This window comes from Nesoenas mayeri (genome assembly GCF_963082525.1).
Source record: "Nesoenas mayeri genome assembly, chromosome: 3".
NCBI classification, from domain to species: domain Eukaryota; kingdom Metazoa; phylum Chordata; class Aves; order Columbiformes; family Columbidae; genus Nesoenas; species Nesoenas mayeri.
In genome coordinates, this window is record NC_137544.1 from 30,853,730 (window position 1) to 30,867,115 (window position 13,386).

General features: G+C 38.2%; 1 protein-coding gene across 1 annotated transcript in view; it reads left to right on the forward strand.

The window, feature by feature from the left end:
• COL19A1 (collagen type XIX alpha 1 chain) overlaps positions 1 to 13,386 on the forward strand; it is a gene marked incomplete at its 3' end in the record, with an annotated part of 188,045 nt that overhangs the window by 91,090 nt on the left and 83,569 nt on the right. Inside the window, exons 13-14 of the mRNA XM_080341240.1 lie at positions 5,984 to 6,037; positions 6,717 to 6,752. Of these exons, the coding sequence (XP_080197366.1) occupies positions 5,984 to 6,037; positions 6,717 to 6,752 (90 nt within the window). The remainder of the gene's footprint in view (positions 1 to 5,983; positions 6,038 to 6,716; positions 6,753 to 13,386) is intronic.

Below are 13,386 nucleotides of genomic sequence, written 5' to 3' on the forward strand. Positions count from 1 at the left end.
GAGCTTCGAAAATACTTTGCTAAATTGGAAAAGTTACCCCAACATATACAGTTTGGTGTTGTACAGCTGACTGAAGATATTGTTTTAATTTAGATTTTATGGAGAAAGTGTAGTTCTGTTGTCTTACTTATTGGAGTATTTCTGAATTTTATTACTTGATGTAGAAATTGTTGATTTGATCTTTAATAATTTGGTTGCATATTGTTGATGAATGTGTTGGTTGGTTAACTGTATTTCTAATACTTTAGATAATAAGTTTTGTCTGGGAGATTTTAACCTGATGGGAAATTGAACCAGATTACTCTAATGCAGGCCAGGGAATTTCAAATAATGAATGATATTTTTCCAAACAGATGTCTTTTAGAGTGAAAAACCTGTTCTCCTCAAAAGATTGTGCCAGTCTTACTGCAACACTCTTTGCCAAATGCATGCTGAGTAGTGCATGTTGCACAAATACCTGCATTTCCAGTGGGTGAGATGTGGCTGCTGCAGGAGATGCTGGAGACTCCTGCTTGGGGTTCAGCTGATCTCTGCTTTTTTTTCATTGGGAAGAACAGCTCTTGTCAGCTGCTGGTACATTTTATCTGTTCCATCTCTTTTCTATGATGGTGTAGAAGGACTGGCTGCTGCTCTCTCTCGCTGAGAAAATTTTCAGTCTATGATACACTTTTCTCAGACCTCAGTGAACCTACTAGAGTATGTTAAGTCAGAATTCATCAACTAGAGCATTAGGGCACAAAAAGCATGTTTTCCTTGGAGGGCACACTTAACATAACAATTTTCCTAACATTTCTGAACTCTAAAGAGTTTTCTTATTGATAATTTTGTGCAAAGCTAACAGTTTGGTTATTTTGATACTCTTTTTAAGACTTCTCTGATCAAATTCATGTCAAATTTATGATAAACATTTTGTCTCAGGGTGAGAGGTTAATGCACTTCTCAGATATTTCTCAGCTGTGGATAAGTAACTAACTGATGGCAGCTGAGAAAACTGTGTGGGCCCTGTCTTCTAACACTACTGGTGAGATTTGCAGTGTGGGTCATATCTGTCTCTTCGTCATAGTAGTTCATCTTCAAGGAGATGTCAGACAGAACCCTGGCTCTCAGTGCCCTTGGTCTTCAGTCCACATGGAAACCCTTGAGTCCAGTTGTCTGCTGCCAGGTGGTGTAATCCTTAGAAACTCTGGCAGCTGTGTAAGAGTTTCCCAGTAAGCTTCCTCTCCTCACCTTCCTTTCTTGAGCCTTCAGAATCTGGTCCCAGACCAGCTCGTTGTCAGTCTACTGCTGAAAGTCTTCCTCAAGCCTCCCTGGCCTGTCATTCAAATCCCCTTGTCTGGGCTGCAGAGCTTTTATCACAGGGTTGCCAGCTACTTGGTCTCAGCCTGAGAAATGTCTGCTCATTAAACCCTTGCAATTCCTTTGTGTGGCTTTTAAACCCAGCTGAACATCACAGTGTCAAGGTTAAATGCAACAGACAAGTCTGCAAGAAAATCTGATTTACAGAAGCAGACTCCTTTAAATTACAGGATGCTTTCCCCATCCTATGTGAGCACCAACACAGGTTTCCATTTTAATATAACTCTTGTAGGCTGTATGGGAGTATTCACAGAAGGTATGTACTTGATTCAAATTGTTGCTGTTGTTTGATGGGCCTGTTAGATGATGCTGCTATGGACTAGGATTCCTGCATAGGTTGATTCCTCAGACACTACAGGTATATGGGATGTGATTTCCCAGGAGCAAGCCATGAATCCTCTGTTTTCTTCATCATCTGTCGTTTTTGCTAGTGATTGGAGTAGTACCAGTTTGAGGATCATCGTGGTGACCCAAAAGAACTGGTTTAGTGAAAAATGTCATTCAGTTCTCTTTTCTTGCAAAATCTTCAACTATTCTGATCTTATCCAAATGACTGAAAACATAGAAGGTGAAAAGCTGTTTAGCTTTCTGGTTCTTGTTATACCTGCCACTTTTGAATCAATAAAATATTCTCAGACTTGGTAAGGAACATATGTTTATCACATCACTAAGTTATTTTTTCCTCACTGTGGAACTCCAGAGCCCAGCAAAAATTGTATGAGGTTGTAGCTGGTTTAAAAGGAAAATTCAAATAGAAAAACTGTTACCTTTTATGCCAGTAGTGTTGGGACACCATTAATAAAATCCTGTTATTTGAAGAATTTGTAAAACTGTGGTCCTTTTCAGAGTTTTAAAGCACAGTTACTGGTGGGTATTTTGTTGTTTTGGTGTTGGTTGGTTGGGTTTTTTTGGTGGGTTTTGTTGTTGTTTTTGTTTGCTTGCTTGGTTGGTTTCTTGTTTGGCGGTTTTTGTGTGGGGTTGGTTTGGTTTGTTGATTTTGTAGGCTGGCTAATACTCCAGAAATCAATATCAGAGAAAAGACTGGTTGGTTAAAGATTTGTCAAAAATATCGTAACTTCAGCTTTGGTATTTCTTCTGGTGGAAATAATTTATTGTCATCCCCTTTCAAGCAAATACCTTCACACTAGTTTAATCTTTCCCCTGTTGGCCCCAGTTTTGCTGACTTTACACCTTTATTGGTATTTGTGATATACTTGTTCCAGTAATTTCTTAGTTGGTCAGCAATTGTGTTACAGTAATGCTTGTCTTGTTATATATATAACATTTCTCATTTTTGCCATTTTTCATGTTTTTATCTTGTTAGTGTTGAGCTGGCCTTCTGCATGTGTATCTTATTGCTTATTTTATACTTTAGCATTCATAGAGGAGCCTCAATGTGAGTTTATTCTGACCTGCAAAAAGACCAAGCTCTAGTTCTGTTTGTGAACTCAGGGATGTGTATTGTCATATTCTTCAAAAAAAGCTAGAATTAACTTGGGATAGAATCCAATAATTCATTTGCTCTCTGTTATGAGAGCTGCTGGAATTTTTACTCAGTTCCTGAATTTTATGGAAATCTGATAACAGGCTCCGTAAGTCAATAGAGATTAATTTGCTGTTTTCAAAACTGACCTTGCTTTCCTAAAATAGGGCAGAAAATGAACTTTCCTGATTCAAACCATAATCTAAAGTCATCCAAATTATATCTGTCTAGATAACCACATCCATTTCACTGAAGCATCCTGTTCTGGTCTCTGCCAGAGATGGGAGATGGTACTGTACAGCACTGCAAGGGGCTGCAGATTGGACTTAGCATAGGAATTCTTACTTCTTAGTAGGTTACCTATTTCTTAGGTAGTTTCAGAGACAGCAGCAGCTAAACCTTTTGGCAGCTTTAAAAGAGTGGCTGTCAGGAAGAATAGTCATGATGCATTACCAGGTGTGTTTTTGCAAGCACACACTGTATCTGAAACTTATTAGGATAATAATATTTTTAAAAGATATATAATGTGTAAAAGAACAAGAAATACTTCTAATGGGATAACCTTTTAAGCGTCTTTTTTTTTTTCTGATTCTACTTTTCTTTCTTCAGGTTATAAACTGCAAAGGAAAGCTAATTCAATTATTTTAACATAAATACTTTATATAAAAACCTTCCCAGGTTCTCAAATATTCTGCTTCAAACACTGCAGGGCTTCTTGTCAAATATGTAGTTTCCCCTTGTCCTTTTTATGTGAGGCCGACCTCCGTGGTCATCGTCTGTGTACGAGCTGTCACACTGTGTACCTCACCGAGGTGCACTGCAGGAACACTACCAAAAGCTTTCAACACACCAATTAGGGAAAAATTAGGTTCATAGTTGGACAATGCATAGCTTGGGTTCAGTAGCTTTCATCTGCAGTTGTATTTTCTGTGTAGTAGAGACACACACATACATGTCACCTTCTGTGAGGTACCGATATTTTTATCTTTTCTCTTCTGTGAATATAGAGCTAATAGCTAATTCTTAAATTCAAACCTATTGTTCCACTGCTGATTTGCTAATATTGATTTTGAAACAGATCCATACAGTTTTCATACCTGAAAAATCCCTAAAATGGCTTTTTAGAATATGGAGTGGTTGTGGTTTATGCAGTCTTTCAGAAGGAGGTGAAAAGTAAAATGTAGTAAATGGAGATAATATTAAAACTATGTCATAAATATGCAGATTGTTAAAAGAAAGCAGTTTTTGGCTTGGTTTTTGAATCCATCTGCCTATTACATTTTTAAAGTTCAAACAGCAAAACTATTCTCATTTAACTATTACATATTTGGCAAGCTTAATAAAGGACAAATCAAAGCTGAATCAGGGGTATTTACAACAACCATAAATTTAATCCAAAGTGGGTACTTAAATGCTCGTATAGTTCTAAATGATGTTCCTTCCAGATGGTGAATTAATGTCATTTTAGCAGGAAGTGAAGTTGCACAAATATGCAGTATTTAGAACACTCACTGATTTAATGTTTCTGTACCCACCAAGGCACAGATGTTGCTTATCATTTTCATGCCAGTTGTCTCTGTCTTTCCAGTATGACAAACCGAGGAAGAGAGTTTGCAAGGGCAAAAAGGGGGCTGGGAAGACCTTAACTTAGTAAACCCCAAGTCAGATGTAGATGAATCTTTTCTGTCCTTGACCTGTTTAGCCTCCACGATAAAAACTATGATGACCTACGTGTCGAATATCTCATTACGATTTGGTTCTGTATTGCCTATATCACCACCATTTAGTTTCTAAGCAAAATCCTTGAGCCTGTAGAGCTGTCTTTGATTTACAGCATGCATGCTTTCCTACCACATGCTTCTAAGGCAACGATCAGAGGGATGGCACAAGACAAGTCTGTTGGCTTAAACAAAAAGGAGTTCCTGGTATGTTGGTCCAGCATAAAAATTGAGTTCATTCCTTACTGCAGAATGGCTTACATTTGCCAGGCATGTTTCAAAACATCTCACTTTTCCTTGGGTTTTGCAGCAAGGAAAAGACATCAGAGATTATGTGCTGGGTGCTAAAAGGCTTTTTTGGGGTGCTTCTGGTGAGGCATGTTACTGAAAGAGCTATATTGTAGATATTGCAGAGGGTAAATTCAAAGTAGATATGAGAAGTAAATGTTTTATGATGAGGATACTGAAACACTGGAACAAGCTACCCAGAGAGTTGGCAGATGCCCCATCCCTGGAAACATTCAAGGCCAGGCTGCACGGGGGTCTGAGCAACCTGATCTAGTTGAAGATGTCTCTGCTCATTGCAGGGCAGTTGGACTAGATGACCTTTGAAGGTCCCTTCCAACCCAAACCATTCTATGATTCTATGATTGTGAAATTGCTGCATATGTAACATGTAAGATTAGGCAGTATTATCTGCTTTGCCAGCTGAAGGCAGAACTAAGGAGGGCGATATGAAGTGCTCGATCATTTCTCTGATTTCCTTTTCAAACACTGGTGAAGATCAGAGTGCGGGAGGATACACAACAGCTCTGAGATTTATTGTGCTGCAGCTCAGCATTGCTACTTAAAACACAGAATCCACAGCTCTCTGTTTACCTCTGCCTCTTCCCCAATTTTGGCAGAGTTTACATGAATGCACTATTACTTTCTCTAGTATTCTATTTTATCTTAGTCAACCATGCAAGATACAGACCTACTGGGACCATGAAGGAAAGTTGTGGTTGCCCCATCCCTGGAAGCATTCAGGGCCATGTTAAATGGGACTTTGAGCAACCTGGTCTAGTGGAAGGTGTCCCTGCCCATGAAAGTGGAGTGGGAACTATTCGATCTTTAAGGTCTCTTCCAACCCAAACCATTCTACGATTCTGTAATTTCTACACGCTACTTGCCATAATCGGTCACAAACAAGTAGATAGTTTGACTTTATATGTTTATTTATGTGTTGAAGACACATGCATTCTTCAATAGGTGTTCGTCTGTTGACAAAATAATGGAAAAAAAAGAATTATGAAATAAGAGTACTAGTAATGTGGTAATATTTTAAGACTCAGTTTGTTAATATAAACTAATTTACGGCACTACAGGATTTTGTCGAACACTTTCCACAGATGACAACAAATATGTGTTTTGCTTCTTTGCCTAGGGACTAAAAGGTGACCCTGGTAGTCCTGGTGTGGCTGGTCCTAAAGGAGAAAAGGTACTTTTTTATTTTTAAAGTTGTAAGTAATGTGAGTGTCTTCAATATTGAACATATTGCCTTAACTACGTGTGATAAACACCCACTGCTACCATTTGTGTAGCTTAAGGCTTGAATAATATGAATACAGACTAACCGTAAATATGGAAGACAAGTACGCTTTATCACAAGAAATTATGAAAAGAATTCAGAGCAGAAGCCTAAATTTGATGTTCTAAATTGCTGTCTGAGTGACCTGATTTGCTCCCGTGGACCGAACCTGAAGGTCTCACAGCACAGTTCGTACCTCAGAGACCCAATTTTGTGAATGATTTACACACTCAGATGTCTTTACATGTGCGAGCTGTCACACTGAGTTCAGCGGCCACCCTGTGCATGTAAGCTGCAGCTTGTAATTTAACATATGCAAATGAGTTTTGAAGGATTGCTTTTTTAAAGCTGTGATTCATTTATGCAGAGACCTGCCATTTTTTTTCCATTTAACCTGTGGTGCTCTGTGTACATCTATGCCATTACTGAAAAAGGATGTTGCGTTACTCATATATTTTCATAATCAGAGCATGTTTGATGATTATACTGAATTTACTTCTGCAGTGGTGCATATCCTCTAAAATGCCTAGAGGTTAAAAATGTATAACTAAAGAGACTGTTGATTTATTTACTCTCCTGTTTTAACTAGGGAGATGCAGGACCTCCGGGACCAACTGCCTTGAGCGTAAGTACATGTGAAACAAAAACAGATGAAAGAAAATCACTAAGAAATGTTGCAGTTTTTAGCTTATTTGAAATGTAAATACTTTCATTATTAAATTTAAGAGCAAAGTCCCTCTCTTTAAAATGCCTCTACATTTTCTATATGAATTGTGAAGGAGGGAAAGGGGAATTTCATAAATATAAACAAAATAAGTGTATTTAAAACACATTGTGTCCCACCAAATATTAACAAGAATATTGTTGGTTTGCTGTGGAGTTTTTGGGGGGGTGTTTGTTTGTTGTTGGTTTTTTGTTTGGTTTTTTTTTAATCTGTGTATAGATAGTATAGGCTGGTTGAAAGTGAAAGAATTCAAGTGAAAGAATTCCCTTGTTATTTTTAGTGAAAAAGATTTTTCAGTAAAAGCTTGCAAAACTAATTAATGCTTTTTCAGATATTGTAAATATTCTATTTTCAGGTTATTTTATTAAATACTTAATTATGAGTTGAATGCTATCTGTACAACACAGTATTATAGATAGATAGATAGATAGATATAGCATGCATATAGTCAAATTTGACACACAGGATCCTATTTTCAGAAAGTTAAGGATGTGGGGATGCATCCAGCAACCAGATAGATATGAGGCTGCCATGGCTCATTGCCCTCAGGTCCAGCTGGTAGCAGGGCTGAGCATACCTTCCCAATAGGCACACACACCAACACACACACACATATGGACAGGTCTGGGCACACAGGTTGACACAGATGGACACACTCAGCACTCCCACAAACACAAACTACACCAACAGCCTCATCCTGTGACCCTCTCTGGCTGATCATGGCAATGGTCTGGTACTGGGAAGTATATACATATAAAATGTACAGCCCCTCTGTCTGTCTCTCTCTCTCCTTCTCTTCCTCTCTCCTCTTCACTCTCTGTCCCCACCCCCCGGGCTTCCAGGTCATTTCACCTTCTTGCCAGCCAGTCCAGCTGGATATTCGCTATTGGTCACACACACATGTGCATACCCGTGCTCACTCCATTTGTTGGTACCACAAACGTCTTTTATGAAACACGTCATATAAGTCTATTTCCTTGCATTACACAATAATGATGCTGCCCAAAATAAAAAAAAAAGTGATTTTAGTATTGGCTTAATTATAGTCCTCTTAAATTCTAGTGATTGGATGTGTCTAATAATATCGGAGAATAAAATATGCTTCAGTATGAAGCATCCTCTATCCAGAAAAAAGAAGTTGCAGAATTATTTTCATGCAGAATGAAAAAAATGTTTTTTCAAACACTCACAGAGTTACATGTAATGGTCTTGATGTCTATACAATCTTTTTCTCTTACTTCATGACCAGATATACATAACAAACACAGACTGGAAAGGAAAAAGAAATGTAACGTTATAATGATAGAAAATCACTTAAGGGATTCTTACTAAAAACAATATTTCAATAATTTAGGGGGTTTTTACAGTTTCTACAATTCTCAGAGGAAAAAAAAAGCAGACAGGTATCTTCCTTCTTTAATGATTAGCTGTCTTTCAGCTATCAAGGAAAGACTTCCTGAGTATGGATCTAACATTCTTTGTGAGTGTTTTGTACATACCTGTACACCAGAAAAGAGAATTGACTTGCATACTAGTTGTATTCTGGATAGGTAGTGCTGCAGAAATGGTAGAAGCTGTTTTTAATTTCCTTGAAATGATCTGTGCTCCAAGCATGTACAAAGCCTGAAATAGAAACGTCCCCAAAACTCTCCAGGGCAAGTTTTGATACATCAAAGTAATAAATTCTGTCTCAGTCAAAGTGATTTTGCTCACAAACTGGAATGAGAAGGCCTCCCATTAAGGGCAGTCCATTTAGGTAAAACCAATTGAGAATGGTGTAGAAGAGTGTGGCAAAAATGGAAACAAAGACAAAAGTTCCCGAATTCCCAGGCTGTAGTTCCACGGCGTTGAATAGCTCTTCCCGCAGACACAGTATTACGAACTACTTCTGCACTATTCATATTACCCATGTAATCCTAAATAAACCTCGTAAGAACCATCATTCATAGTCTTATTGAGTATACAGTGTCTTTTCAACTATCTTAATTTCCAAGACTGTAGCAGCAAGCAGCTCCATTAGATCTGATGAACATTAAAGGATGCCATTAGATCTGATGAACATTAAAGGATGTAAACAGAGGCATGTATCATAAAAATAAATTCTAGTCTAAGATTTCAAAATTAAGTTGCCATGTTTTATGGTACATAGTTTTGGATTAGGAAATCTAAATATCCAGTATCTTGATTTTCTGGGGATAAAATAGTACTGTGTTCCAAGATCAGTGTCTGCTTGCTACAGTTCATATCTGCTGGAGATAAATGGGGACAATTATTCAACTCTTGGATATACTGTCAAAATGTGTATTGAAAGAGTTAACAGTGAAATATTTTTTATTAAACAACCTTGATTCTAGGATTGTTACTGCAATAGATGGATTAGAGTAATCTTGCTTCAGATAGATTCTTACAGGCCTTGAAGGGATCACTGAAACAGGAATAGGGTACTTCTGAAGACACAGGAAAAAGATTTGAGGGTGCTTATTTTCTGTGTGCTATAGGACCACAGAATGGTGCTTTTGAACATTTTTTGTGTAAGTGATGGAAAAATGACTGATAGCAGCACTTGGATATGTTAGGCCTCTTCTAATGCTTATAGTTTCACTGTCTTCAGTTGCAGCTATGGACATGTAACTTTTTTTAAGAGTCATACTCAGAGGTTAGTAGTATGATATGAAAAAGCTGCTTTCAAATTGACTGAATTGACTCGTTCCTTCTGCCCCTTCAGTGATTCACATTCATAAAATGGACTGTCAAAGAATTACATTTCTTTGATCATAAAATGCTGTGCGGATGTCTCAGTTCAATTGATTCAGGCATAGCAAGATGTCTCTGCATTCGCACAACCACTGATGGTTGTTGTCACACTTTTTAACAGGAAACATTTTAGGAAAGCACACATGAGTCTTCAGAGAGATGTTACTAACTGACGTACTGAAACTTTTTTTTGTGTAGCTGCTGAGAGAAAAGACAAGAGTGAGTGTGAAGTGCTTTAGCAGTTTGAAGACAGATTACAAATCTGTGGGAATAGATGGCCCAGCAGGAAGGCTTTTTCTCTCTGCCACTGTAAATAGTCACAAGTTTCTATTGGCAAGAGCTAAAAGAAGATGAATGACATGAATCGTGGTGGCTTAGGGAAAACCCCATCTTCAGAGTGGTTCTATTTGTGTGACTTCTGTGTGGCCGTGACTCTTAAGATATATCACCATGAAAGGAAGATGTAGTATCTCGCTGTGAATAAGTAGTAGGTCAGATAATATCAAGGTTCATGTGTCACGGAATGACAACTTACTATGTCAGGACCATTCATGCTGTTACAGCCAAAATGTGACATCAGTGTTTCAGTTATGAGCCCTGTTAAAGCCGAGTTCTTAAATGTCCCATTCATTTGGGACTCATGCATAATGTCATAAATTTATCCACTTACTTATAGCCATTTTTAGCCTTTGTTAATGTTAAAATGATTTTCCTCTTATCAAAATGCAAAATGAATTATTATGCTGGGAGGCGTAGAGGGGAGAGGAATGCAAATAATGACAGTGCCTGTTAGAACAATGTCCAAAAAGCATTTGGGCAGTGAGAGGCTGAATATTGAAGGGGGTTTGTTTTCACTTAAACTGGACAATTGGGGCTGGGTCATTGACCTTCTGCCCCAGTGGAATTGCATATTGAGACAGGTGGGAAACGATGGCATTACAGAGCTCTGCTGCCCTATGCAGCTCTTCCATTCCTATGTATTTCCATAGAATACATATGCCAGTGGAATAAGCTGCAGAATGTCTACCATATGCTCTGGTTTCATTACAAACTAGAGTATTAGCAGCGTTGAGCAGGGCCAGAGCATTCTCCCTGTGCCCAGACCTGCACCATAATCCTGTCCTCACAGCACAGGAAGCGTAAAGGTGACAAAAGGCTGAGACTGCTTCACTGCAGTCATTCCCAAACAGCTGTTGATAGTCCTTTGGTCCACAGAGAGTTGTCCATAGGTAATCTACAGAAGCATGTAACAGTAAATAGTAGAAACTCTTGCTTTTCCAATTGTCTCTGCTGTGAAAGCCTAAAAGCTGTCATATACCCAGTGTCGAAAAGGCTTCAGGCATTCCTGATGTGTTGGAAATCCTGTGTTGCTCAGAGGCATGGTAAGCATGCTCTGCCCTCCAACATGAAAAAATGCAGAAGAGAATGAAAGTATTGGTACTTGAAGAAAAAAAGTTGTATTTTTAACAGTGTTCAACTGACAAGTACAGCCATTACAATCTCTGTAAGGAATAGGGAATACTTGGAGGCAGTATGTATGGCAGAATTCATAAATACCCAACAGCTGTATCAGTGTATCAGGTGGGTGAGCATATTGGCAAACTGAGAAACAGGGGAAATAGTACCGCTGCTTTTTAAGACTGAAAAATGTTTTTATGAGTTTGAAATTGAAATTTCAGAGCTCAGAAAGTGCATTTCTCTGAAAAAAAAAAATAGAGCTCTGCATACTCCTGTTTGATGTCAGTTAACAGAAAATTTCTACCAAAATCCTAAAGTGTGCACACTTAGCAAAACTTCTTACTTGCAGCAATATCAGAGAATTCAGAAAGAAATTGTTTATGCCTGACTATATGTTTCTGCAGTGAGTAGAGATGGGATGAGAATTGCTACCTGTGTGTTTCCATACTTTTTTTTTTAAGGCAAGTATGGAAGTCTTGTTAATAAAGTTTCATCATTCTTGCATGATAAATTAAAGGGAAACAAAGGAACAACATTGCAGCACAAAATATGCTAAGCTGTAGAAAGAAATATGCAAAAGAAGTATAGGCTTTATGTAGAATCCTAATGAAATTAGTAATTTCAGTAATTCTAAGTATATTTGTTTGATTCATGCATTATTCATACAAATACATTTTAGTGGCTTAGATTGCCAACTTTGTCATATATGTATGTATTTAGGCACTTTTATTAAGGATGTAAAGTTTTTCTATGTTTCCATGGAGTCAGTTAACACTACATAAGCCAAGATATATGTATTTATTTTCTCTCCTCAGTTATGGTAGTTTTATGGGAGTAGTCCAAAGTCATGATTGATTCTCATTCTTTCTTTATGCTGTCTTTGATTTCTCTGGTATGTTCTTTCTGAATTGCTCTGTTAGTACTAGATGTCTCTTTTCTTTAGTACTTTTCAAGGGTCTTATGATGCATGCTGGGAATATCTTTTAAACTTTTTGCTCTAGTTATGCCCACTTTATGCAGGGATATGTTTAGTCTTTAAAAGTCTAAGTTTACTGATAAATTGTACTGTAGCTGGGGATCCTTCAGAGAATAAACAGGAGAGATTATACTGCTCCATTGTGCGGTTTTGTCGAAATGTGGAATTTAGCAGCAAAAGCTGGGGACTGTTTCCTGCAGGGGCACAGCTGGCTCTGCAGCTCCTTCACTCTGGTATCCCCAGCTTAAGCCTGTGCGTGCCGTGTCAGAAGAGTGACAGGTGAGGGAAGGTAGCGCAGCCATCTCTTGTAAAATATCTGATAACTATTCCTCTTGACACTCGATATACTGCTTTTAGTTCCTGAGGAAAACGAGCGTCCGTCCGTACGTTCCTGCGGAGCTATCCATTTCAGGAGTTATAAAATAGTCATCCAGATGGCACCAAGTGTTTATGCAGAAGTCGAGGCTTAAGTCGGTCACAGACAGAGGTCCCCAAGACTTGCTTACTAAACAGATAGTTGGAATGTTGGCTCCGAGGTCTGGTTAAATCGAGCCAAAGGAAGCTGGCGCACAAGTGCGGCGTGGAGGCGGCTGCGGGAGGAAGCCACAGATTCAGGCCCCGGCAAGCTCCGCCGTCACTTTGGCTTTCCCTTCCCTAAACAAACATCAGCAACAGATTACGCACTTTTCCTCTCAGAGCTTCGGCAGTTATTCATGTAAAGCTAATATTCACTTTCAGCAGTGTTGCCTTGGAATTTCACAAATTCATTTGACTCGGTACTTCAGTCTTAGTGTAATTATTTGGCATTTGTTCAGAACTCTGAAGAGGGGGTGTATGTATCCTTGTGTTCTTGCTGTTACAGTTGGCAGCAGTGTTTCAGATGATTCTTCCACATTTTGCTTATCTTGACCTCTGCCCACAATTCCTTTCTTGTCTCACACTGAAAAAATAAGTCATGTGAATGACTTGTATTACTTAAGAAAGGGACACACACCCTCATTAGTAAGCATCTCAACTAATGCTGTCCTCTCTTTTCATGTAAAGATATAAAGGAGAGCAATTCTAGTTAACAAAATAAAGTATAGACAGCAGATTATATTTTCATTCTAAATCTCCTCTTATGCATTCCTCTAAGAAAAATCTGAATTTTATCTCCTTGAGCTTTTTAATGGAGGTATATTAATTTAATGAAAATACTGAACTATTCTATTGTTTTGCATCAGATACAGTGGTCTCTAGCTCTCATAGTATAACTTGCAAATATTCTTTAAAAAAATGCTTATTAAGTATGGAAGCAGATCCTATTAAGATTACCCTTTTAGTGAAATATAAGATGTTTTAGCAATT